This window comes from Erythrolamprus reginae, chromosome 6, assembly GCF_031021105.1.
Source record: "Erythrolamprus reginae isolate rEryReg1 chromosome 6, rEryReg1.hap1, whole genome shotgun sequence".
NCBI classification, from domain to species: domain Eukaryota; kingdom Metazoa; phylum Chordata; class Lepidosauria; order Squamata; family Dipsadidae; genus Erythrolamprus; species Erythrolamprus reginae.
Window position 1 is genome coordinate 84,739,364 of NC_091955.1, and position 24,911 is coordinate 84,764,274.

Here is a 24,911-nt window from a genome sequence, read left to right on the forward strand (position 1 = left end):
TCTAAGTCTGAAAGGAAATTGTTAATTCACTTCAAAGTAACAGGTATGTGTGATTTCTCTTGCTTGAACATTCTATTCCGTAGTAGTTCAACTCAATTTATTACAGACTTCTTGGCTGCTCTTTAACTGAGGATAAATAAGGGGGAGGGAAGATGAAAGAGACCCTTTTCATCCTTTTAGTAAGTGGCATTGTTCACTAAAAATATAGGCAGTTTTAAATATTTGTGGGCTGATAGTTGACTTCTCTAAACTACTGTATCTGGACGTTTACTCGCTAAAGAATCAGCCTCATATGTGATGCTGATTCCGCTTTTTGTTTTGCTGACAGTTGTGTTCCAGCCTTAGCATCTGATGGTGACAGAATAGTTTATATGAAAAGCATTGTAAAACAAAAAGGAATAGTATTTCATTTGCCAAGATTTCCTCTTTCTAGTGAGTGAGCCAGAAGTGAGTGAATGAGTGTATACATTTGAAATAGACAATAAATATGATGAAATACAGGTAGTGCTCAAACTGAGCCCAACATTTCTGTTACTAAGCAAGGCAGTTGTTAAATGAGTTTTTCCATAGTTGTTAAGTGAATCACTGCAGTTGTTAACTAAATCATGTGGAGGTTTAAGTGAAACTGGCTTTCCCCCCATTGATTTTGCTTATTGACAGCCAGCTGGGAAAGTTACAATTGGTGATCACATGACACCGGGAGACTGCAACTGTCATAAATGCATGCTGGTTGCCAAGAGGCTGAATTTTGATTACGGGATCATAGGGACGCTGCAAAGGCCGTGTAAACAAATAGTCAAAAATCACTATTTTAATGTCATCATCATCTTGAATAATTAAATAAATGGTTGTAAGTCAAGGATTACCTGTGCTGTATTTACAGCAGGGGTGGGCAATTAATTTTGCCATGGGGCCGCATGAGAAATTGGGATGGTTTTAGAGGGCTGGACTAATTAACTCAGTTCTACCCTCTTCCTTGCTTTCTTTCTTCCAAATTACACCCCCCCAATACACACACACATACACACAAAAAGAGCGCAAACCTCCACCTCTGTTCCTTATTTATTTGCCCCTCTGCTCTCCTCCCCCTCCTTCCTTCACTTCCTCACTCACGTTGCCCCTCCCCAGCAGCCCACACCCCCATTCCCGGCTGGCCCCGCCCCTGCATTATCACAATAACACTCACTTATGGCACAATAACACCCAATATGGCATGAAGCCGCCCAACCGCCTTCCTCTCCTCTGTGTTGGTCCACCGCCGCCTCCCCCAGCAGCCCTCCGCCCTTGCATCCTATCCTCTGGGCTGTTGTTCTCCCCCCCTCCATCTTGGCTGCCCAGCCTGTTCCCAGTGCGGTTGGGCTGCTGCTGCCCTGAGCCTCAGCAACTGCCCCCCTCCCAGCCCGCTGCCTTTTGTCCGTACCGCAGAGAGGAGAGAGCTGTAAGGAAGGAGGGATTGTTGCTTTCCTGCGGCAAAACAGGACTAAACAGGGCGATCCTGATTTGTCCTGTGATGGTGGGGCTCTAAGAGAGCCTTGTTGGTGGGTGCTTTTTTGTTCTGTTCATTTGAGGTGCTTGTCCCCCACCCCCACTCCATGGCTTCCTCCTCCAGGAAACTGGTCACAGATAGTGGGCGGGCTGGTCACAGACAGTGGGTGGCCCGGACGCGGCCCACAGGCCGCCCCTTGCCCAGATCTGATCTACAGTGTAAATGATTCTCTTATCAAAATCTAAGGGAGCAACCTTATCTTGTTTAATTCAGGGCTTCTCTAAAGGAAAATGTTTGATTATTACTCAGGCACAGAGTGGCATCTCAGAATCCTTTAAAAGTTAAAAACTACAGTATAGTTTTTATGAAGACACCCTGAAGAACAGGTGAACACGTGTTCTTCCTTAGTTTTACCTACAATGGCATGTTAGGGAAATCTCTATTCATCTTTATGAATAACTTCTGTGTGACATTCCTTTTGGCATTTGTTCTTTGAAAAGTCAGGGGTGAAATACAGCAGGTTCTGACAGGTTCTGTAGAACCGGTAGCAGAATTTTTGAATAGTTCAGAGAACTGGCAAATACCACCTCTGGCTGTCCCCACAGTGGGGAGGGATTGGGGATTTTGCAATATGCTTTCCCTGAACTGGCCCATAGAACTGGTAGTAAAAAAAATTTGGATTTCACCACTGAGCATTTGTATTTGTATCTATTTTATAAAATGTAGTCTTATTTCCATGAGAAAGATATAATCTGGCAACAAAAAAAATATCAAAATTTTACATCACTGAAGCTCATAAACGGAGTTTCCCAAACTATCTAATATTTAGACAGGTAGCTCTCAAGTTAACAATAGTAATTTGAAGTAGAATTTATGTGGCTAAGCAATATGGTTGTAAAGCACACATGAGCACATTTCATACTAGTGGCAATTATGTCAGTCCCCTGTTGCTGTTAACTAAATCCCACCAGTTATTAGGAATGGATCCAATTTCCATCCAGTTTCTACCTTCCAATTTTAGGGAAGAAGATTGAGAAGGTGGTTGTTTGGCAGCTTCAGAGGGTCTTGGATGAAATGGATTATCTAGACCAGTAGTCCCCAAACCTTTGCAGCTTGGAGGAGGATCAGGGAAGGGGAACCAGGCCAGCACGCTCTGTGAGTTGAGCTGTGTGTATGTATGTATGCCAATCCACTGCTTGCACGAGTTGAGCTGCGAGTGCATGTGTGTGCCAGCCCGCCGCTCACATGACCTGGTTGCATATAGGTCACAGCCTGGTAGTGGGCCATAGTTCAAGGATTTGATAACCATGATCTAGACCCCTTCCAGTCAGGTTCCAGGCCTTCTTATCGGACATACAGTGGTACCTCTACATAAGAACTTAATCCGTTCCGTGACCAGGTTCTTAAGTAGAAAAGTTTGTAAGTAGAAGCAATTTTTCCCATAGGAATCAATGTAAAAGCAAATAAGACTCAAACTCAACCTGGATAAGACGGAGTGGCTGTGGGTTTTGCCTCCCAAGGACAATTCCATCTGTCCTTCCATTACCCTGGGGGGGGGGGAATTATTGACCCCGTCGGAGAGGGTCTGCAATTTGGGCGTCCTCCTCGATCCACAGCTCACATTAGAGAACCATCTTTCAGCTGTGGCGAGGGGGGCGTTTGCCCAGGTTCGCCTGGTGCACCAGTTGCGGCCCTATCTGGACCGGGACTCACTGCTCACAGTCACTAATGCCCTCATCACCTCGAGGTTCGACTACTGTAATGCTCTCTACATGGGGCTACCTTTGAAAAGTGTTCGGAAACTCCAGATCGTGCAGAATGCAGCTGTGAGAGCAGTCATGGGCTTACCTAGGTATGCTCATGTTTCACCAACACTCCGCAGTCTGCATTGGTTGCCGATCAATTTCCGGTGACAATTCAAAGTGTTGGTTATGACCTTTAAAGCCCTTCATGGCATTGGACCAGAATATTTCCGAGACCGCCTTCTGCCGCACGAATCCCAGCGACCGATTAGGTCCCACAGAGTGGGCCTTCTCTGGGTCCTGTCAACTAAACAATGTCGGTTGGTGGGCCCCAGGGGAAGAGCCTTCTCTGTGGCGGCCCCGGCCCTCGAACCAACTCCCCCCAGAGATTAGAACTGACCCTACTCTCCTTGCCTTTCGTAAGCTCCTTAAAACCCACCTTTGTCGTCAGGCATAGGGGAACTGAGACATCTCCCCCGGGCATATACAATTTATGAATTGTATGTTTGTATGTATGTTTGTTTAGTAAATGGGGTTTTTAAATATTTTAAACTACAATTTAGATTTGTTATGAATTGTTTTATTCTGTTGTGAGCCGCCCCGAGTCTGCGGAGAGGGGCGGCTTTCAAATCTAAATAATAAATAAATAAATAATAATAAAATAAATAATGTGTGCAAACCCACTAGGAAAGAAATAAAAGCTTGGAATTTGGGTGGGAGGAGGAGGAGGAAGAAGAGGAGGAGGACAGTCATTGCCAAAGGAAGAAGGTGAGGTCAGGGGAATAAACAAAAAATCCAAAACTTTAAGGCTTTAAAAAAAAAAGAGGGACTCTGAGGTGTCGAGGAGCACATGCTTCTCATACACCTCAGGCAAGGCTGCCTCCCATACACTGCGCCAGAGAGAGAAACCCAGGGGGGAATAGCAGGAAACTGCCCCGGCCTTCGTGCCGCTCTCAAATTTCCTGGGAAATTTTTCCGGGCTCAGGTTCTTAAGTAGAAAATGGTTCTTAAGAAGAGGCAAAAAAATCTTGAACACCCGGTTCTTGTCTAGAAAAATTCTCAAGTAGAGGCGTTCTTAGGTAGAGGTACCACTGTAAATTGTTTTCTTCATTCATATCACCTCATTTCATTTTTCTTATTTTTTTCTCTGCAGACACCAGGTAACTTAACACGTTATATTTTTAAGAGGTATTGGAACTGTTCTCCAAGACTTTTCTTTTTAACTCCCCCCTGAACCAAAGACAAGAAAATAACTCCATTGTTGCTCTTTGAGGTCAGACCTGTGGCAGTAACTCAGATTAGGTTGACCTTAATCAGAAGCAAGCTGGTTTTTTTGACAATGCTTGATGGATTGCTGTAGGGAAGAGAATATTAACTATTCCTTAGATTTCCCCTCCCCCACTTTTCCTGATTCAGGAGTTGCTTCTTCTGACCTACTAATGGTAACTGACTTAGTTCACTTAAACTCCTTGTACTCAAATTCCTAAAAAATATTGCCAAGCATATCAGAATACAGCATTTTAACCCTTGTTACTTGAAAAACGCTCTTCTTTTAGAGAGAGACACATTATGTGTATCTTCTTCTGATTTAAAGTGATATATATATTCTTTGAATTAATAGTTTTTTCTATTCCAGTAGAAACTTCCAAAATAATTTTTATATGAAAGTAATCTGTTTAAATGTTTGCTTTTAATAAAAAATAAAAGCATCTCACAATTATTCAGCTGTTGTCTTTCTTACTCCTTCCTACCTCAGTTGATTAAACTTGCTCTTATAAAACATGGGGAACATTAAAAGAATATTTTAAAAGTTATGAAAAGGATGTGCTTTTTCTCAGGAATTTCAAAAATGGGGTGGGAATTCCATTTTTAAAAAAGTGATATTGAGTATATTAGATTCGATTTTGATTTTTTATGTTATTAATATAAAATGATTGTTTATATTGATTGTTTGTTGCAATATATTGCAATTTTTTCCTGTCTGCATTTTTGTTTATTCATGCAATATATAATTTAAATTTAATGAATTAGTTATATTTTAAAACAGATTTAACTAAGATAAAAATATCCATTGATTGTTCTCCAGGTACAACTAAGAACAATATGTAAATAATTGGCAGTTTGATCAACTCATGGTGTGGAGCAATAGTGCTATCCTAACACATGGAAGCAATGTTTTAATTAATTGGTTACAAAAGATTCCAAGTTAAAAATTGTCTTGTAATTAGATTTCTTTTTACATCAATCACATTGATGACCCCTTAACTAGTATAGTAGCTTCGGAAAGAGTGTATGTCATTTATCACTGAGGGTTTTGAAATTTGAGGAAATCACCTGGAGTGTCTTAATTGGTTTGCTGATGTCAGCAGTTTCAGAGAATGATAAATCACTGGATTTTATATGTGGAAAGGTCTAATTGTTTATGGAAGCGTGACTCTTTCATTTTTGTAAAAATGAAATTTAGTAATAAGTGCTGCCTGTAAAATATAGATTATTTTACGTAGATGAAAGTGTAAATTTAAAATTTCAATTCTATAGCATCTTCTCTCTTATTATCTAGTTTTATTCTAATGAAAAAACAAAGTGAGGAAGATAGCTGAAAATGTGAATGAATTCCTCCTTCCGGAAGTTCCACATACCAAATATACTTTACAATTCTTTAGCTTCTTTTGTTTGATTGATCCTGTTCTGTTAATTTAAAGTCAATTATGTTTGTGCAAACATTATATTATTTGTTTGCATTTAGAAATCCAGCATGTTCAAGCCACTGCTATATTATTTAAATGAGGAGAAAGGGAAACATTTTGACTGATCACTATTGAATAAACGTTACAATAATAATATAATAGTTTATAATAGGAGTGTGGTCCAGATTAATTTATTTTATATAGTGATGTTTCTGAGAATTACAGAAACGATAAAAAGTTCTATTTGATTTAGTTTTATTTGAAAAATTATGGATACGTCCGACTAAATACCGTAATTATGCTGCAGTCCATATATAATGTAATAGAAACTAAACAGATCATATTTATATCACAGCTTACTTTTAGGAGCCAAACTAAATAAAATAGACATCTCTTTGTTTAAGTCTATCATCAGTCTGTTCAACAATTAAAAAAGGAAAAACTCATTATTTCCTCTCAGATCTTGCTTTTGATAGCAAAAGTGAGTTTAGCTGAGAGAAATCTTAGAAATTAAAGAGAGGTATAGATTTAATGTATAGAAAAGCACAAGTAGGTATTATAAATTGTACTGAAATACTTTTTAAAATATAATATGTTGCCACAAGGGCATATGTTTCCAGGGAGAGAAAAAGAGGTAGAGGCAGAGAGAGGGAAAGAGGAGGGGAGAGAGAGAAAGTGTGCATATATTACAGTAAATCAAAGTTTAACCATGGTTTTCTTAGGTATACAGTACAGTAGAACCCCGACTTACGAGACTAATTGGTTCCGGAAGGAGGCTCGTAAGTCGGAACGCTCGTATGACGAAACATTGTTTCCCATAGGAAACAATGTAAAGTCAATTAATCCGTGCAACAACAAAAAAACCCGCTGCCGCCGAACGCGGAAGTTAGCGTTCGGCTTCAGGAGACAGCTGCGAAGCGGCGCACGTGTTTTAAAAGGTTGCAGCCGGCCTGGGGGGCTTGCCAGCACCCCCCCGAGCCCCCCATGCCGGCTGCAACCTTTTAAAACACGCGGGATACGAGCGCCAAGGAGCTGTCTCCTGAAGCCGAACGCGGAAGTTAGCGTTCGGCTTCAGGAGACAGCTCCTTGGCGCTCGTATCCCGAATGTGAGCTCGGGAGGCGAACAAAAATGTCGCTCCCCTCCCAGCTCTTATCTCGAGTAGCTCGTAAGTAGAGCTGCTCATATGTCGAGGTTCCACTGTATTACCATTCAGTAAAGAGAATGTTTATTTAACAGATCTGTAATTTTAGCTCTTAGGTATCTAACATCCTCTCTGTATCCCAGTGTTTACAATCTTACAATATTTTAGCACCTTCTCTCATTATAAACATTTAGTTTAAAAACCTTTCAACCTCATTTGCAAGTTCTGTCCTCGTCATGGAACAATATTCAAACATGTTGATTAAGTGTTATAATTATATCTTATTTTCCTTTAATTGCTATCAATTTTTTTTTTTGCTTATTTTGTATCCTAAGGTCAAAATTCACCAATAGGTATAATATGTAGATGAATCAAATAGAAAGCCTTTTCTCAATTATTTAGTTTAATTCTTAAGATTACCAGTTTTAAATATTCATTTGATTGATTAAATATTTTCACTATTTTTTCTGATTAAGATTTTTTAGAATTTATTCCTTAATATTTTATAAATTATGTGATCAGTCATAATGATAACTTCAATTTATCAGTTTATCTGAGCTTTAGATCCTTCTGCTTCCTTAAAGATAAACAAATTTTATCATGCTTTAGATAAATTATTCTTCAAAAAAATGTGAAACATGCTGTTCAGTTTTGCACAAGAAACTGGAATAACCTGGAAGCATTTTCCTTGCCTTCTACTACTGTCATCTGTGAAATGATTGATAGTTCAAATCCTGTATAGTAATTGTATGGCCATTTATTATCTTTATTAGAACCCAGACATTTCATGGCTATCTTGAAGATATAATCAATTATCGCTGGGAATTGGAAGAAGGAAAACCCAACCCCTTGCGAGAATGTACTTTTCAGGAACTTCCCTTACGTACCCGTGTGGAGATACTACATCGTCTTTGTGATTACCGACTTGATGCTGATGATGTTTTTGACCTGCTTAAGGTATGTTGGATGATGACAAATGCTGGATGATGAACATTGAAAATGTAACATACATTTTCCACCACTAAGTATCACATCACAGACAGTATAACAACATTCCATGTTACTTTCTGTTAATAACCTTATTTAAGATGTTAAAAGATTATTTTGGGTGTCTAAGTTGGACAATGTAAGGAAGTTGACTGTAAAAAGTTTTAAGTGCTTTCTGGTGACTTAAATTAAGTTATGCTTTAAAATACTACAGTAATAGTTTAGTTTAGTTTATTACTTTCTGGTCTGTATTTAGCCAAGTGGTTTGTGTTGGTGTCTCAAGTATTATTTTAGTCAAAGGATTTATGTATCTCAATAACACTCAAAGATCCTTGATAAAATCCTTTGTGTTATCAGATAAGAGCCATTGCAAGAGTTTTGCATCCCCCATTGTATATAATTAGTAATAAGAGTACCCGACTTTGGAAATCTCCATTCCTGTCTTATAGCCTCTAATTATATTTTTTCTTGTATGCATTGGGTCATTCTATTACACTGAACTCCCAGGGTGAGGGAGGTGAAACATATTTATATTTATAATCTGGTTTGAATTGAGGAGATTGAACTGTTATTGTCCTTGATAGCTAGTTATCTATTGAGATATGCCAATGACCTGAAGAACTCTATTTAGTATAACACATTCATTGTTGCTAATGCTTATAAAGCTTGAAGTGAGCCTTTAAAAAAAATCTAAATGGTTTTTAGAATTGTAATGGGGAAGTATAGTTACTGTGATAGTTATGATCTTCATCTGCAATTAATAGCACTTGCATAAAAAGACATAACTTTTGAAGATACTTAACTTTCTTTGGAAAAATTAGTTTTTGTTAGTTATTACCATTTCTGATGCCTAGTATTGTTGAGGCTGGGTCCAGAATGGCATATGTATTGAAATAGCACCTTATAAACTCAACATGGCTTGAGAATATAATTTGGAAGATCATGAATGAGTGGTGTATTCAGATGCGCTCTCTAACTTGAGCTTAAAACATCTTTTTCTAATTTTCTGTAATGTTGCATTAGACAAACTGTTATTTGAATGCTGTATTGGGGGATCAGAGGAAATGACAAGGTGCATGGCTTGATTAAAATAGGAAGGATGGTACCAAATCCTGTGCATGATAATAGTGAGGGTGATGGGAATGAAGAAGCAAACATGTGAGCATAGCATTTGTTTGCTATACAAATACATATTCAGAGGGTTATATCCCTTGAGGTACAAACTATACAGGGATGTTTTGTGGGGGCTAGAGAGCTATAATGCTTGTTTTGCACGTTTCTATATTCTACAGATGACAGTGAGTTTATTAGCTAGATATCACATCCACAGGTGCTAGGTTAGCAACACTTTTTCCTCTAAACATAATCTGCATGAAAAAATAGAATTGAACATGTTCATTGTCCTTGTATATTTTCAATAGGAATCCAGTTTTGAGAATAGTACAGTGGAACCCCGACATAAGAGCTGCTCTACTTAAGAGCAACTCGAGATAAGAGCTGGGAGGGGAGAGATATTTTTGTTCTACTTACAAGCCCAAATTCGAGATACAAGCGCCAAGGAGCTGTCTCCTGAAGCCAAACGCTAACTTCCGCGTTCGGCTTCAGGAGACAGCTGCGAAGCGGCGCACGTGTTTTAAAAGGTTGCAGCCGGCCTGGGGGGCTCGGGGGGGTGCTTGCAGCTTTCTTTCTTGCTCTTTTTCTTTCTCTCTTTTACCTTCCCTTCCTCTATTTCTTCTTTTCTTTCTCCTTCCCACCTTCTTCCCTCCCTCCCTCCCTTCACTCATTCCTCTCTTACTCTCCCCTTTCATAAGTTTCCTTGCTTCCTTCCTCTGTTCCTGTCCCTTCCCCCTTTCTTTCTTTCTTTCTTTCTTTCTTGCTCTTTTTCTTTCTCTCTTTTACCTTCCCTTCCTCTATTTCTTCTTTTCTTTCTCCTTCCCACCTTCTTCCCTCCCTCCCTCCCTTCACTCATTCCCCTCTTACTCTCCCCTTTCATAAGTTTCCTTGCTTCCTTCCTCTGTTCCTGTCCCTTCCCTCTTTCCTTCCTTCCTTCCCACCCTCCGTCCATTCATTCACCCATTCCTCTCTTGATCGCTTAAAGCCGGTCCCTGGTGCAAAAAGGGTTGGGGACCTCTGTCCTACAGGATTGGGTGGCAGAGAAGTTGAACATATGTAAATTTAAAAGTTTAAGAAAGTTTACAAGTTAAGTGAAAGAAACTTCATTATTCATTTATATGTACATGTACATTTCTTCATTAAAAACATGTCTTTCTGCATAATTTAGACTAACTTTGTGAGTTTTTTGAGGGCTGGAACCAATTAAAATTATTTACATTAATTCCTATGGGGAAAAGTCGTTCGAGATAAGAGCTGCTCGACTTAAGAGCCCAGGTCCGGAACGAATTAAACTCGTATCTCGAGGTACCACTGTATCTCTATTTTTTTTAAGTACAAGTGTAAACACGTCTGCCTATTTCCTTATGCACAATGCCTCATTGGAAATAATCCCTAAAACAGACTTCTGCAGGCAACCTTTCAAAGCATTTGGAGGGATAAGTTAAGCAGGTGTGGCTTCTCTTGTTACTGCGGTAACAACTGTGGGAACTCTGGTAGGAGAAGATGCACCTGCTTGCAGTGTGAAGCCTGGTATTGCCTTTGTGGAACTTTAAAATTCTGCCACTTGAAGAGAGAACACCCACCCACCTGCTGCTTCACTATTAAAGGTATAAGAGGCCACTTTTTGTTAGGCACTAACAAATTTAAATTAGTTTCTCTCTCATGAATAGTTTAAAGCACATAACTCTCATTGTCAGTTGAACAGTTGATCATTTGAGGGAACAAGCAGAGATCTGAATCTTTATAACTACTACTCCAAAGGCCAATGGTGAGGAGTAACATGAATACAAGAAACCTTAAGCTCTTACATTTATATGTATGTGTTTTCAAACACAGGGCTTGGATGCAGACAGCCTCCGAGTGGAACCATTGGGTGAGGATAGTAATGGTGCCCTCTACTGGTATTTTTATGGCACACGGATGTACAAAGAGGAACCTGTGAAGCCAAATGGAGACTTAATAACTGACAGGTACAGATTTGTTCTTGCCTGCAAGGAAATGGGAATACCAGGAATTTTTTTTAAAAAGAAACTATTTTTTGCAAAGGCAACAAGATAAAAATGTTTATAAAATTCCTTATAATTAGAGTACAGTGTTCCCTCGATTTTCGCGGGGGATGCGTTCTGAGACAGCCCACGAAAGTCGAATTTCCGCGAAGTAGAGATGCTTCCTTTCTTCTTTCCCCTCCCTCCTCCATTCCTGGTTTTACTTAACCCCAGAACCCGCAAGGGCAACAGGGTGGCAATCTGGGGGATTTGCTGCGCTTTAAGGTGCATGTGGTGGTGGCAGAGGCTGGAGTGGAGGCCGCGCATATCAGCTGCTCGGCGGCCCACACGTACCTGCTACTGCCACCTCCGCCGATTTTGCCACTGCCGGGCCCCTCAGCTGTTTGGCGGCTCACGGGATCCCTGCCACAGCCGCTGCCACAGATCTTGCCGCTGCTGGGCCTCTCAGCTGTCTGGCGGCCCACGTGTCTTCTGTTGGCTGCCGCGGGCCGCCAAACAGCTGAGAGATCCAGTGGCGGCAAAATCAGGTGTCCCAGGCTGAAGAGAGAAAGAAAAGGGCGGGCGGGGGTCGCTCAGACTGATTTCCCTCATGAAGAAAAAAAAGCCATTTGAACCCTCTGCTTCCTTGCTTGGAACTGCTCCAAGCGTTTCCTTGCAAGGCACTGCCTCTATTACATGCCGACGCCCCAGCAGCGAGTCTTTGGAGAGGGGTGGCATACAAATCTAATAAATTGAATTGAATTGAATTGAATCCTGAAAGCAGAGGAGCAGCTCCCCGGATATCCCTCCAGTTTGCCCGTCATTGTTAGGACGCTGACCAGCCTGAACCGTCGGCCCCCTTTGCTGCTGCGGGCAGGTAGCTGCCCATCTGTCGGGCTGCCTTGTGCCCATGGCCACCGAGGGTTCCTCCCCGAGCTGGGTCAGCGCCAAAAGAAGATGGGCCCGGTGAGGGGGGTGAGCCCTGGCCGCTGCTGCCCAGATTGCACCTCCTGCCGCTGCTGCAGCCAACAGAAGAAAATTGTGCCGCCAAACAGCTGAGAGGCCCTGCAGCGGCGAAATCAATGGCAGCAAAATTGGCTGCAGCGGGCGGCAATAAAGCTTGGCTTCAAGTGGAGCATACCAATGCTCCGAAAATTAAAGGGGAAGGATTGAGAGGCTGGGGCAGAAGCGGAGCTATTATTTAAAGATGGCTTCTTTAAATAAATTTTTAAAATAAAAAAAATACTACGGGTTTTCAAAAATTTAATTAATTTATTTATTTTTTTAAAAACCGTGGTATAGGCTTTCTGTGAAAGTCGGACCCGCGAAAGTCAAGGGACCACTGTAGTACAGTTTTCAAAATTCTTCACCATTTTGTCTTGCTTATTTTCCCAACAACTTATGGATTAGGCCACTTTTAGTTCCATTTCCGTTCCAGATGGAAACTAAAGTTTGAAAAGTTACCATTCCAAGGCTGCTCATTCTTGAATGAGTGAAGAATGAATGAAACCACAGTAGAGCTAGAATCCATGTTTCCTAATTTAAGCTCAACTGCAGCCACTGAAGTACTCTAGTTCTTTTAAGGGGGGGATGTCAAACTGATGGCCTGTGGGCCGGATGAGTCACGTGCAGACCACGCCCACCCCAGCTCAGCGAATGGGGGAAATGTGGCAAAATATCCTGTGATGGCAACATGATATGGCGAGTTTGACATCCATGTTTTAGAGTAACTAATTTCAAACAGAATCTACTTTAGCACAAAAGAAAGTTGCTATTTGAAGGGTAGAACACCTGTACTTCCTTCCAAGGAAGCAATTTTTAAAAGGTAACATAATGTTGGGTTGTGCTCAAATTAACTTTTCATCAAATCTGACTATATATTGTCTCCTAGCTTAGCTCACAGCTGCTTTTTCAATCCTTTTCATTGTCAGTGATCCCTTCTTGCCTTCTTGCTTTACTAGGCTCATTATGATGTGTTTAGCTACTTTGTGTATTATTTCAATATATTCCAGGGAATGCGGGATACACAAAAATATTCCAGACATTACTGAAAAAGTAGTAAAAAAACGGGGACGACCTCCAAAACGGAAAAAAATGGTGGAGAACATCTTAAGGTAAATGAATATTATAACTGGAATATTAATTTGCACACCTCAGTAATAAAAACAATGCTTGCTTCATCAAAGTACATTTATACTGTATACAAAGCAGAACAAAACAAATTATATTTTTCAGCTCTTATAATTAAATATTTGTGGCAAAGTTGGAGGGTATATGTAGAAAGTTGGTGGTGGTATAATAAAGGAATGAAATAAAGTAAGCCATTTTTGTAATGTAATATTCCCTTTCTTCCTCCCTAATCTCCCCTTCCTCTCTTAGGAAGCTATGGTAAATAAGAATATTTTACATCACATAGATTCCATAGAGATCTGCCATATGCCCTCAGATTCTCCTATGCTGCCTCCTTGCCACAAGGGGCTATTTCTGGGAGGGATGAGTAAATAATACTCAGAGTATATCTCAGGAATATATAATTTCAGCAGGATCAGCCAAGGCTGATGACACTATTCCTATAGTCGAATATGCAAGGGAACTACAAGTTCTAATAAAGTTAAGGAACAAAATTAAGAAGTTGAACTAAAATATAAAGAAAAGCAAACTTGACAAAAGGTTCAGCAATCAGCCTTAGAATTGACAATAAAGATACTGGAGTGGTGGATTGCTTTTTCCTTCTAAGATCATCTATGACAGCAAAGGAACCAGTACTCAAGAAAATAGGCTACAGACTACTATTTGGTAGATTACCATATTTTTCCAAGTATAAGATGCACCTTTTTCTTCCCTAAAAGAGGCTGAAAATTTGGGTGCATTTTATACTCCGAATGTAGCTTTTTTGAAGCTATTTTTCCAGCCCTAAGTCTTTGCAGGCTTGTTTTTATTCCTACTCCCTCTGAAAAGGCTTTTTCAGCCCTAACCAGGGGATAAAATAATGTGCTGAAGCTGAACAGACTAAGGAGGCTAGCCAGATGAATACCTGGTAGGTAGACTTTCCCCCCTATTTTCCTCCCCCAAAGCTAAGGTGTCTTATACTCTGGTGCATCTTATACTCCAAAAAAAATATGGTAGTCATGAAGGTCTTGGAAAAGATATTCAGATTTGGGGTTATGTTTGCACAACTACAAAAATCAGAATTGTGCACACAGTGGTTCCTGTGACATTCCATGGAAGTGAACATTGAAATTACAAAATAGGAAGTGTACTGATGCTTTTGAACTTTGGTGTCAAGAAGACTACTGAAAACACAGTGATTAGCCAGGAAACAAATACATGGATTATTGAACAAATCAATCCAAATTTCTCACTATGGGCAGAAAATCACTTAGTTTAAATTATCATACCTGGGACACATTATGCAGAAACATAGTTTCTGGAGAAGTCTACAATCAGGAAAGGGAAAAGGCAAAAAGGTGACCAGAATTGACCAGCTGAGTATCTGAGTAGTTTGGACCTTTTCTCAATTTCAGCTAGCCCGGAAAGCAGCAGCAAGGAAATTTGTCATAGAATTACATTATTATTGACCTACCATGCTTATCTCGGGTTTTGTTTCTGAACTTGAATTTATTTGAAAGAAAAGCACCTCTACGTTTTCAAAATTGTTCTAATCCATTATAACTACTGTTTTTTAAAGTCTATGAAAGACCTTAAATGAATATTGAGTTCTGTAGGATTAGAATCTTAAGTGTTTTGTCTTTACATCTAAAATATAACTACAAGCTGCTGGGCTTTTAGTATCAGTGTAATTTATTCTAGTCCTGGGGGTAGTCCTTTTATTGAAGATTGCTCTACAGTATATTTTTTGCAATATTTTTTTCTTTTTGTTTCCAGAGAGAAAGAAGAAGCCAATACACTTGTTCATGAATCACAGTCCAGAAATTGTGAGTAGAATATGTGGATTACAGTTGAGTTCTAATTAATAAAAATGCAGCTTGAAAGAGAGGCCTTCTTTATTTTCTTCATTTCATTCCATACAGTTAGAAAATGAGTTGAAAAGTATTTCTTGGATGTTTAGTAATAAAATTCTTGCCAATTACAAAAACAACAACAACAACCCAACCCCAGGCATGGACAATGAAAAGATGCAGGCTGTTTGCTTGCTCTACTACTAAAAAAATATTCATTTGTTTAAAGTTACAAGAGAGGTAGTCCTTGACTTATGACCACAGGTGAGCCCAAAATTTATGTTGCTGTGAGATATTTGTTCAATTTTGCCCCATTGTACGACCTTTCTTGCCACAGTTATTAACTGAATCACTGCAGTTGTGAAGTGTGTCTGGTTTCCCCATTGACTTTGCTTGCCACAAAGTCTTAAAAGGTAGCTCACATGATTCCCAGGACACTGCAACTGTCATAAATATGAGTCAGTTGCAGAGTCTCTGAATTTCGATTACATGACCAAGGGGATACTGCAATGAATAATCATTTTTTCAAGTGATGACATAACTTTGAACGATCACCTAACAAACTGTTGTAAGTCGAGGACTACTGGTACTATTTTTCAAGAGGCAAAATATATATGAGCATATTATTTTTGCCTTTTATATCATTGAGAATTCCCTTTCAGCTGAATTCATTTATTATTTATTTATTTATTCAATTTTTATGCCGCCCTTCTCCTTAGACTCAGGGTGGATTACAACATGTTAGCAATAGCACCTTTTTAACAGAGCTAGGCTATTGCCCCCACAATCCGGGTCCTCATTTTACCCACCTCGGAAGGATGGAAGGCTGAGTCAACCTTGAGCCGGTGATGAGATTTGAACCGCTGACCTTTGCTAGTGGAGCTTCTGATCCTGGGAGGCAATAATCTGCCTCCCTTAAACAGCTCATCAACTGAGTTCCCCAGATTGTTTTCATTATGTCCATGTTAAAGTTGCATATGGTCCTATGAAAATTAATTCATGTATGCTCACCCTTGATGTGGAACAATCAAATCAAAATTCTGAATTCAGTTCCATTTGTCATGAGAAATTCTATAGACGTTATTCAGGTCCTTGCTTACCAATCACTCCAGTGTTCAAAATTATCCCAACACTGAGAAACAAGACCTATGACCAGCCACCAAGACTGTGGTCATTGCAACCTCTCCACTGCCTTATGATCACCTTTGGTGGCCTTTGCAATTGTTCTCTGGTAAGCAAAAAGTCAACAGAAGTTTCAGTCATGTGGCATTTCACTTAACAAATCTATGGTGATTCACTTAATGACCACAACCAGAACTGATATCGTAAATCAGTGCGAATACATGACATGACACTAATGATTGTACCCTTTAGTGACAGTTGACAGTCTCAATTGGTGAGGATCACCTGTATGCAAAAGTATAAATGAATTTGCAAAGTGCGACATAGAGAAATTTTGATTATAATTATAACATATTAATAGAAAATTATCCTATTATGAAAGTTTCTCAAGGATTGGGCCATGGAACATGGTGGTTAATATGCCAGACAGAAGAAGAATGGAGGCAGGTTACAGAAAGCTTCCGAGAGAGAACATCTTTAAGAGAAAAGCAGCTTTATAAACTCCTGAGTGAAGATTTCCTACCAGAGATTTGCAATATGATTACGCAAAAGGTAAGAAATATTTTTTTAAATATGTGCTTGTGAAGCACATGGGAAAACAGATTAGACAATCAATACCAAATTTTACTGAATTCTTCAAATGATATTAATTTCCCCAATTTGTAATTTTGTGGTATTTTTTGCACTAATAGTTAAATGAAGAAAAATGTCCAGTGTATACATAATATTGAAGTGGGGCAGCACAGTAAATAAAATCTATCTATAAACTTTTACTCTGCTATAATTAAATGGCATTCAGCTTATATACAATATAATGAAGAAAAAATAACATACACACAGACAGATTAAAACCAATTTCAGTCACTAGAGTAATAGTCTGAAATATTCAATAAAAACCATACAATACAATAATAAAGGTAAGAATAACAAATCAGGAATAAAGGAAATTAAATAAATCTAAATCTAAGGAAAAAAGCTTTTGAAATAATTAAAATTTTAATGTTTCCTTAAAAACTAGCAGGGAGTCAAATAGCTTGGTATCATTATTGGAAAGATACTCCAAAGCACCAGTGCTGCCAAAAGAAATAATATCTTTGGCTTCAGCCCGCAAGCATTGAAATGTGGACTATAAGTAGAGCCTGATTTTACCACCCTTTTAGCATGGCTGTTAAGTAAATCTCTCAGTCATTATGTAAGTCACATGATCTTTAAGTGAATTTGGCTTCCTCCCATTGACTTTGCTTGTTAAAAGCTGGCTGGGAAGGTAGTAAATTGCAATTGTGACTACAGGATGCTTCAACCACTCATAAATGTGAACTATCTACCAAGCACTGAAATTGCAATTGCATGTCTACAGGGAATTGTTTGACAGTCATAATTTTGATGACAAGTCTTAAGTCACTTTTTTCAGTGTTCTTGTAACTCAAAAATTTTGTTAAATGACTGTCAACTACTACATATATCAAAAGATTAATAGCTAGTACAGGGTTCCCAGAATCCGCAATATGCACTTAGTAGAGAAAAAGATAAGAGGATTTAATGTTTTGAACAGAAACAGAAAGTGTAAGTAATTAATAAATAATATTTGGTTCATGGAGTATTTATATACCAGCTTTTTCAATTTCAGAAGCATCAACTTATCCTCAACTAATATATCTGTAGACTTTTCTCCATAGCCTTAAAGCTGAAGGCCTTTAAAAGTGTGCATATGATAAATGATATAAAGATACTTTAAACATTATATGACCTTCTGTAAATAATACTGTGCATTCTTAGTAGATAATTTCATTATCTCTCCCAGGCCCTTAATATCGATTATTGGACAGAGGGAGCATGCTTTTTTGTTATTGTCAGACACATATCTGCAAAATGTAGATTTCTTGTTTTGACACATTCTTTCTTAGAGAAGTAATAAATACAATAGATGGGCAAAGAGACCTATCTTACAGTATGTGACTAGACTGCCGGGTATCTTAATGTACATTAGTTGTGGAAGATATTTGTCGATCCTAGCAGCATTTTAAACCAATGTTATTTTGGACTTTGCTCTTTATCTGTTTTCAGAAATCTTAGACCTGTCATTTCTGATAGACAAGGATTGAATTTTCAGTTATTTCTAGAATTCTGTAATAAACTATAGTAGGGACTTTTCTGATCTGATCCTAACTTTACTGCCTTTTAGGAGAAGCGTCTGCAGCAGACAGAATTTACTCCCAGGTGGATATCTGATAGTCAAAACATCAAGTTAATACATCCAGAGGTAAGAAATCTCTTTCGAATGGGAACCCCAGTACAATGGGTTTTATTTGTGTATGATTTATATAAATCACCCCAAAAGACAAAACAGTAAATTTAAAAAAAAATAAATAAAGTGGAATAATATATAGCCCTCTTTTTAAAAAAAAAAAATTAAGAGCAATACAAGCAGAATAACAATAGCAGACGAAAGGAATTAAAAGCATATAACTACAATTTTATTTACCCGTAGCATCATTTAAAAGACCATAAATAAACCTGTATTTAAAATTTGTTGCTACCAGGATCTCTGTAGAATATTTTCTATAAATAAAGTGAAAGACCCTCTGAAAAGGCCTTTCATTATATCATACACAAGAATGCTTCAGGTATGAGTGGATGTATAAAGAAAAAATATTTTAAAACTAAAATATTTTAAAAATATTTTAAAAACAAATCTAAAGAGTGGTATACTGTATTGGGTTAGGATCTTTTGATGCATGGGCAGAAGTGGCTTTGAGGTACTATAAAATTCGGCATATTAATAGGCTCACAGTTAACCTGCCTCACAGTTTTATTTTAAGGATAACATTGAGAGAACCATATACCTCATCACTTCTTAGGACAGCAACAATATAGGAATAAAATGACTAAATAGATACCTGACTTTCTTCAGATGACCCCAGTCGTGTTTAGTAGAATGGAGAAGCAGAGACGTCGAGAAGAAGAAGAAGAACGTCAGATCCTTTTGGCAGTTCAGAAAAAGGAACAGGAACAAATGCTGAAAGAGGAGAGGAAACGAGAAATGGAGGAAAAAGTCAAAGCTGTTGAAGGCATGTGGATCAGCTTACTGAAATAAAATGTGCATTCCTTTTTTTTAAAAAAAGGAGAGCTTGAAAACATCTGTCATGAGTAGGGGAAAGTAGACTTTCAACCACTTATGTTGAAGTTATGATGTGTAATGGTGAAAGACTTAAACAGACTCTCAACTTCTTTACTTTCTTAGGTTACTGGCCTCATTATCTTATTTTATTACTCACTTTTATTCAAAAGATTTTTATGGGATCCTTTCCAGTATTTCAGTGATAAGATCAAAATATGATTCGTTGCCCCCCAGGAGACAAAGAATTTTAACATTTTTTTTACCATTAAGATAAACCAGCTTTAATCATTTTTTTCCTACATTAATTTTCTATTTTTCTTTTAACATCTCTACTCCATATTGAGACTTTTAAAATAGCCTACCTAGCATATATAGTACAGTGGTACCTCATGATACGAACCCCTCGCCATACAAACAACCCGAGATATGAACCCGGGGTTTGGAAATTTTTTGCCTCTTCTTACGAACATTTTCCGTCTTACAAACCCGCCCCCGCCGCCCGGCTGTCGCTTTTTGAAACAGCCGGGGGGCTTCTCAGCGGCCTCCTGAACCCGAACGCCAAACCCGAACTTCCGGGTTCGGCGTTCGAGAGGCCGCCGAGAAGCCCCCCGGCTGTTTCAAAAGACGACAGCTGGGCAGCGGGGCTTCTCGGCGGCCTCCCGAACGCCGAACCTGGAAGTTCGGCAAAAGTTCGGGTTCGGGAGGCTGCCAAGAAGCCCCACCGCCGGCTGTCACCTTCCGGGTTCGGTGTTCAGGAGGCCACTGAGAAGCGCCTGGCTGTTTCAATTGAAACAGCCTGGTGGCGGCGTTTTTTCCTGTTTTTTTCCCGTTGCACGGATTAATTCATTTTACATTGTTTCCTATGGGAAACAATGTTTCATCTTACTAACTTTTCGCCTTACGAACCTCCCCTGGGAACCAATTAGGTTCGTAAGACAAGGTATTACTGTATTTGTACACTTATTTTTCTATAGGAAGAAAAGAAAATTACTGTTAATCCTAAATTTGCCTTTCCACAGCTGAGCTGCCCCTTGGATTTTGCGGCAAGGAAGTTTCTTTATGAATTTAATGACTTTCTTTTCCATGAGCAGAACGAGCCAAGAGAAGGAAACTTCGAGAAGAGAGGGCATGGCTGCTAGCCCAGGGAAAGGAGCTTCCCCTTGAGCTTTCCCATTTAGATCCCGGTTCACCAGCTAGGGAGGAGAAACCTAAGGACTTGTAAGTATATTAAATACAAATACCAAATATATACTCTTCATAAATGCAAATATATAATCTCCATCTATAAAGCAATGATCACTTCGTATGTTAGACAGAGAAAAGAATGTCTTACAACTGTAAGTTTCATGATATTTTACACACCTGGTTAATTTATTTGTATTTTACTAAATCATACTTTTGTTTGATTATGGGTTTTTCATTTTTCATGTTTTATAGTCTTACCCAAATATTTAAGTCAAAGAAGAACAGACAGGAAAGAGTTATAGAAAATGAATGGAATTATTTGCATTGAAAAGGCAATTGCAATTTGCTGAAGTTGAATATTTAATACTTTTTTTATGAGTTGATAGAAAGATTCTTTGTATTTATTTTTGCATTTCATCTTCACAGTTTTGAATTGGATGATGAATTTACTGCCATGTACAAAGGTGAGCTCCAAATCCAGGTTTAAGCTTCATAAAATTCATAAAATATTCATAAAATATGGACTTCCTCTTTATATGAATAACATAGTATTCCATTTTATTTCTTGACAGTGTTAGATGTTATAAAAGCTCACAAGGACTCCTGGCCATTCCTAGAGCCGGTTGATGAATCATATGCTCCAAATTACTACCAGATCATTAAGGTAAAGAATACATTTTCTTATAAAGGATAGTATAGAATCAACCATAATAATAATCTGATAAAATATGATGATTTATATTTCGCTATTGTAATATTTTCAGGCTCCAATGGATATTTCCAGTATAGAGAAAAAGCTAAATGGAGGCCAATACTACACCAAGGAGGAATTTGTGGGTGATATGAAAACTATGTTCAGGAACTGCCTTAAATACAATGGTGAAAATAGTGGTAAGAATATAGAAATACAAATTATCTCACTTAGATGCCTGTAAATTGGAAAATACCCCATATATTTTCATAGATGGGAGAGGAGAAAGCTCATAATTATTCATTCACAATAAATATATGAAAAAATAAAATGTGCTTTTTGTACATGTGATATAAAAATAAACTACTTCTTCCAAAACTTTTTTTTTCTAGTTAGCTGATATCTATGATGTGGATAGAGTGACAGAGGGTAAAGTAGAAATAGGAAATTACTGAGTTGCCATTATAAAAGGGATTGGGAACTGTGATCCTAATAAATATGTATACCCTGACAATTTATTCCTATTTGCGTTTCACCAAGCATTGGGTTTACCCCTCTCCAAACAAATAGAGAATAATCTAGATTCTGAATGTAGTATCTAATTAGAAAAGAAATGTCAACACCAAGAAACTTGTACCCATATGACTGTTCATTTGCTTTTTTAAATACAGATTATACTAAAATGGCTTATAACTTAGAGAGGTGCTTTCATCGGGCAATGTTGAAGCACTTTCCTGGAGAAGACGGAGACACAGACGATGAGTTTTGGATCAGAGAGGATGTGAAGCGTGAGAAAAGATGCCGTCGGACCATCCGTTCCAGTACAGGAAATGTTTGCACTCGATCCAGAGATTCCGAAGGATCGGGCAGGAAACAACCACATGTTCAAAATGGAGGAAAACTTCCACCTCATAAAGCAAAACATCGTGTTCCCATTTCTTCCTCATTATCCGCCTCAGCAGAAGATTCAAATAGCCAGTCAGTTCAATTGTCTGGAAAGATGGCATCTTCTAATGGCCGAGGCTTTCTGCATTCACATCACTATGGTGAAATGCCCAGTTGTGTATCCCATTCTGGGCACATAGTAAGTATCAGTCTAGCAAGAGAAGAAAATACCCCTTTGCATAGAGGAAATAATATTAGGCACCCAATCTTAACTTTGGCTTTTCCATTTACTTGTTATACCGCAATCTTCTAGTATTTCCATTGCTTATTGCTTTCTTCATGGTCTGCCTATTCCTGAAAAAGTATGAGAACCAGAAGATTATTTTCAGTCTTAACACTTAGTTCAGTTTAAAATAAATGAATTAATATCAGTTTTTGAGCAAAAATAGTATAGAGTCATTTCATGGATTTCTTTATATCCACTTTCAAAGAAATATATTTCAGGCCTGTAGTGATGGACTGTGTTGCTTCAAATAATTCAATAAATGAGCAGAACTACCATCTGTATTTCATTTGATTACGGTCTAGATCACTGTTATGTTCGACTGGATGAGAAATGTCCAATTTAATCTTTAATACAATGATCATTTATACTCCCAAATAGGGGGTGAATTATTGCTCCTCAGCATAAGCATGAGATCCAATTGTATGCCCTCATTTTAAAAATAAAAAATGAGGGCATACAATTGGATGCCCATGTTCTATTTAAAAATGTTACATCTGAAAATGTTACAATCTTTATTGCTTTGGAAGCATGGAAGAAGAAGATTGTAGATACAGCAGCTGAAGCCTAAAAAAAAAATACTTTTAAGATGAAATGCATCCTGTATCTGTTTCATTTTTTTTTTGCTGCTTCTGTTTCATCTCCTGTGAAGGAGATGCCTATCACATCTCATAGACAACTATATTTTCTTTTCCAGAGACCACCTCTTCCAGGAACATTTGATTCTCTGCGTGGATCTGATCCAGCAAAACCATATGGATCACCACGAGTACCAGAACCACATCCTGGTGAGCCAGGTCAGCAGCACCAGCACTTTGCCATGCAGGTAAGAAACACGTGAGCCAAGCTTCTATCTGCACATGTAAAGATTACATGTAAGTCTGATAACTAATTATTTTATATTTTCAAGTGAGAAATAACTACTTCGCTAATTATGATTTTATAATAATTGTGTATTTTTTTATTTATACAAGATTTTGGGATGAGTGTGTGAAGGCAAGTCAGACAATAAACATTAGGAGCATCCAAAGTTTGGGTTTCTCTTAGTATAAGATTTCAATACAAATCTGCTTGATTTGATTTTAACAAATCTGCTTTGTTAATATAGAATTTTGAGATTGGACAAAACCTTTTATTGATAGTTCATTTATATTATACTGGCTTTTTAGATGATTTAATATTGACTTGATCTTAATACCAGTTCTAAAATCAAGAAAACAAGTAATGATTTTATTCAATTTTATACTGTTTGTAGATCTCTTTATTTTTTCTAAGGTTGTATGTTTTTAAATGTCTACCGAAATAAATGAAGAAAGGGCAAGAGGAAAAAAGATAGAAAGATTTTGCTAGGTGTACAAGATGAATAGAAGATGTTTTGCCTTTATGAGGAGTTTGTTTCTTAAAGGGAATCTTCTGGGAACTTACACAAAATTAACCAGGTTTAATGGTAGATCACCTCATTGAATCTTAGACTCATACAGACAGTGCATGCATATGCATGCCTATATTCCTAAAATAGATTTGGAAGTCTTAGGGATGATATATCCATACTAATACAGATTAGATGGGTAGAAATGACGAGTCCATCCCAAACAGTTATTACGATGCTGCATAATTGTCCATCTGCACCTGCTTTGCAATTAGAAATAGAAAAATATTATTGCTGTGAGAAGTGGATAGCATTAGAGTAGTGATGGCGAACCTTATTTGCTCGAGTGCCAAAAGAGCATGCGTGCAAGAGCGTGTGTGTGTGTGTGTGTGTGCCCACACCCAGAATGCAATGCCCTCCCCCCTGCACATGCACGCAGGCCTCACTGAAGCCTCTGGACTTGCAGTAGGCCCATTGGGCCGTTTCTTGCCCTCCCCAGGCTTCAGGAGGCTTTCCTAAAGCGTGGGGAGAGTGGAAGGCTGAAAATCAGCTGACCAAGTGCGCACATGCACACTAGAGCTGACATACGGCAACGCCTTGTGTGCCCTCAGATACAGTTCAGTGTGCCACCTGTGGCATGTATGCTATAGGTTCACCATCAGAGCACTAGAGTTTCTGGGATGGATGAAAGGGCTCTGCAAACTGTATTCTAGCCATTGATTGCGGTTTCCTTATTGTCTCAGATTCTGGAAGCTTTGCTTATAATTTTAAAGGTTTCACATTCTTTTCTTTTTTCTTTTTAACCTTCTGGGTGAATCCTAGTTTTAATAATTTAAGTTAAAATGTAAAGGTTGATTTTACTGATGGACATACTAACTGGATTACAAGTATACATTGAAGATCACATGAGTAATGGTTGCATCGGAGATAATTTGATTTCAAGCCAATTAAAATTTAATACTGATGCTTAATCAAGGCATGGAAGTGTATTAATGGCCAATGCATAATACTAAATTTTCAGTTTTCCTGACCCCAGGGAAAGCAAGCAGCTGAAGTTTTCTACACTATTTTTAAAGACCTATGTAAGGAACATTATCATTCTTTTTGGTAATAACTGCTTTAGTATGTATGTTAGTTACTCTAAAGCTCAGTTTTAG

General features: G+C 38.3%; 1 protein-coding gene across 1 annotated transcript in view; it reads left to right on the forward strand.

Moving 5' to 3' along the window:
- CECR2 (CECR2 histone acetyl-lysine reader) overlaps window positions 1–24,911 on the forward strand; it is an 89,632-nt gene that overhangs the window by 57,541 nt on the left and 7,180 nt on the right. The window contains exons 3-15 of the mRNA XM_070756485.1: window positions 7,831–8,014; window positions 10,994–11,127; window positions 13,155–13,256; window positions 15,028–15,077; window positions 16,606–16,775; window positions 18,406–18,483; window positions 19,135–19,291; window positions 20,433–20,559; window positions 20,953–20,990; window positions 21,099–21,190; window positions 21,291–21,417; window positions 21,889–22,301; window positions 23,083–23,211. Of these exons, the coding sequence (XP_070612586.1) occupies window positions 7,831–8,014; window positions 10,994–11,127; window positions 13,155–13,256; window positions 15,028–15,077; window positions 16,606–16,775; window positions 18,406–18,483; window positions 19,135–19,291; window positions 20,433–20,559; window positions 20,953–20,990; window positions 21,099–21,190; window positions 21,291–21,417; window positions 21,889–22,301; window positions 23,083–23,211 (1,801 nt within the window). The remainder of the gene's footprint in view (window positions 1–7,830; window positions 8,015–10,993; window positions 11,128–13,154; window positions 13,257–15,027; window positions 15,078–16,605; window positions 16,776–18,405; window positions 18,484–19,134; window positions 19,292–20,432; window positions 20,560–20,952; window positions 20,991–21,098; window positions 21,191–21,290; window positions 21,418–21,888; window positions 22,302–23,082; window positions 23,212–24,911) is intronic.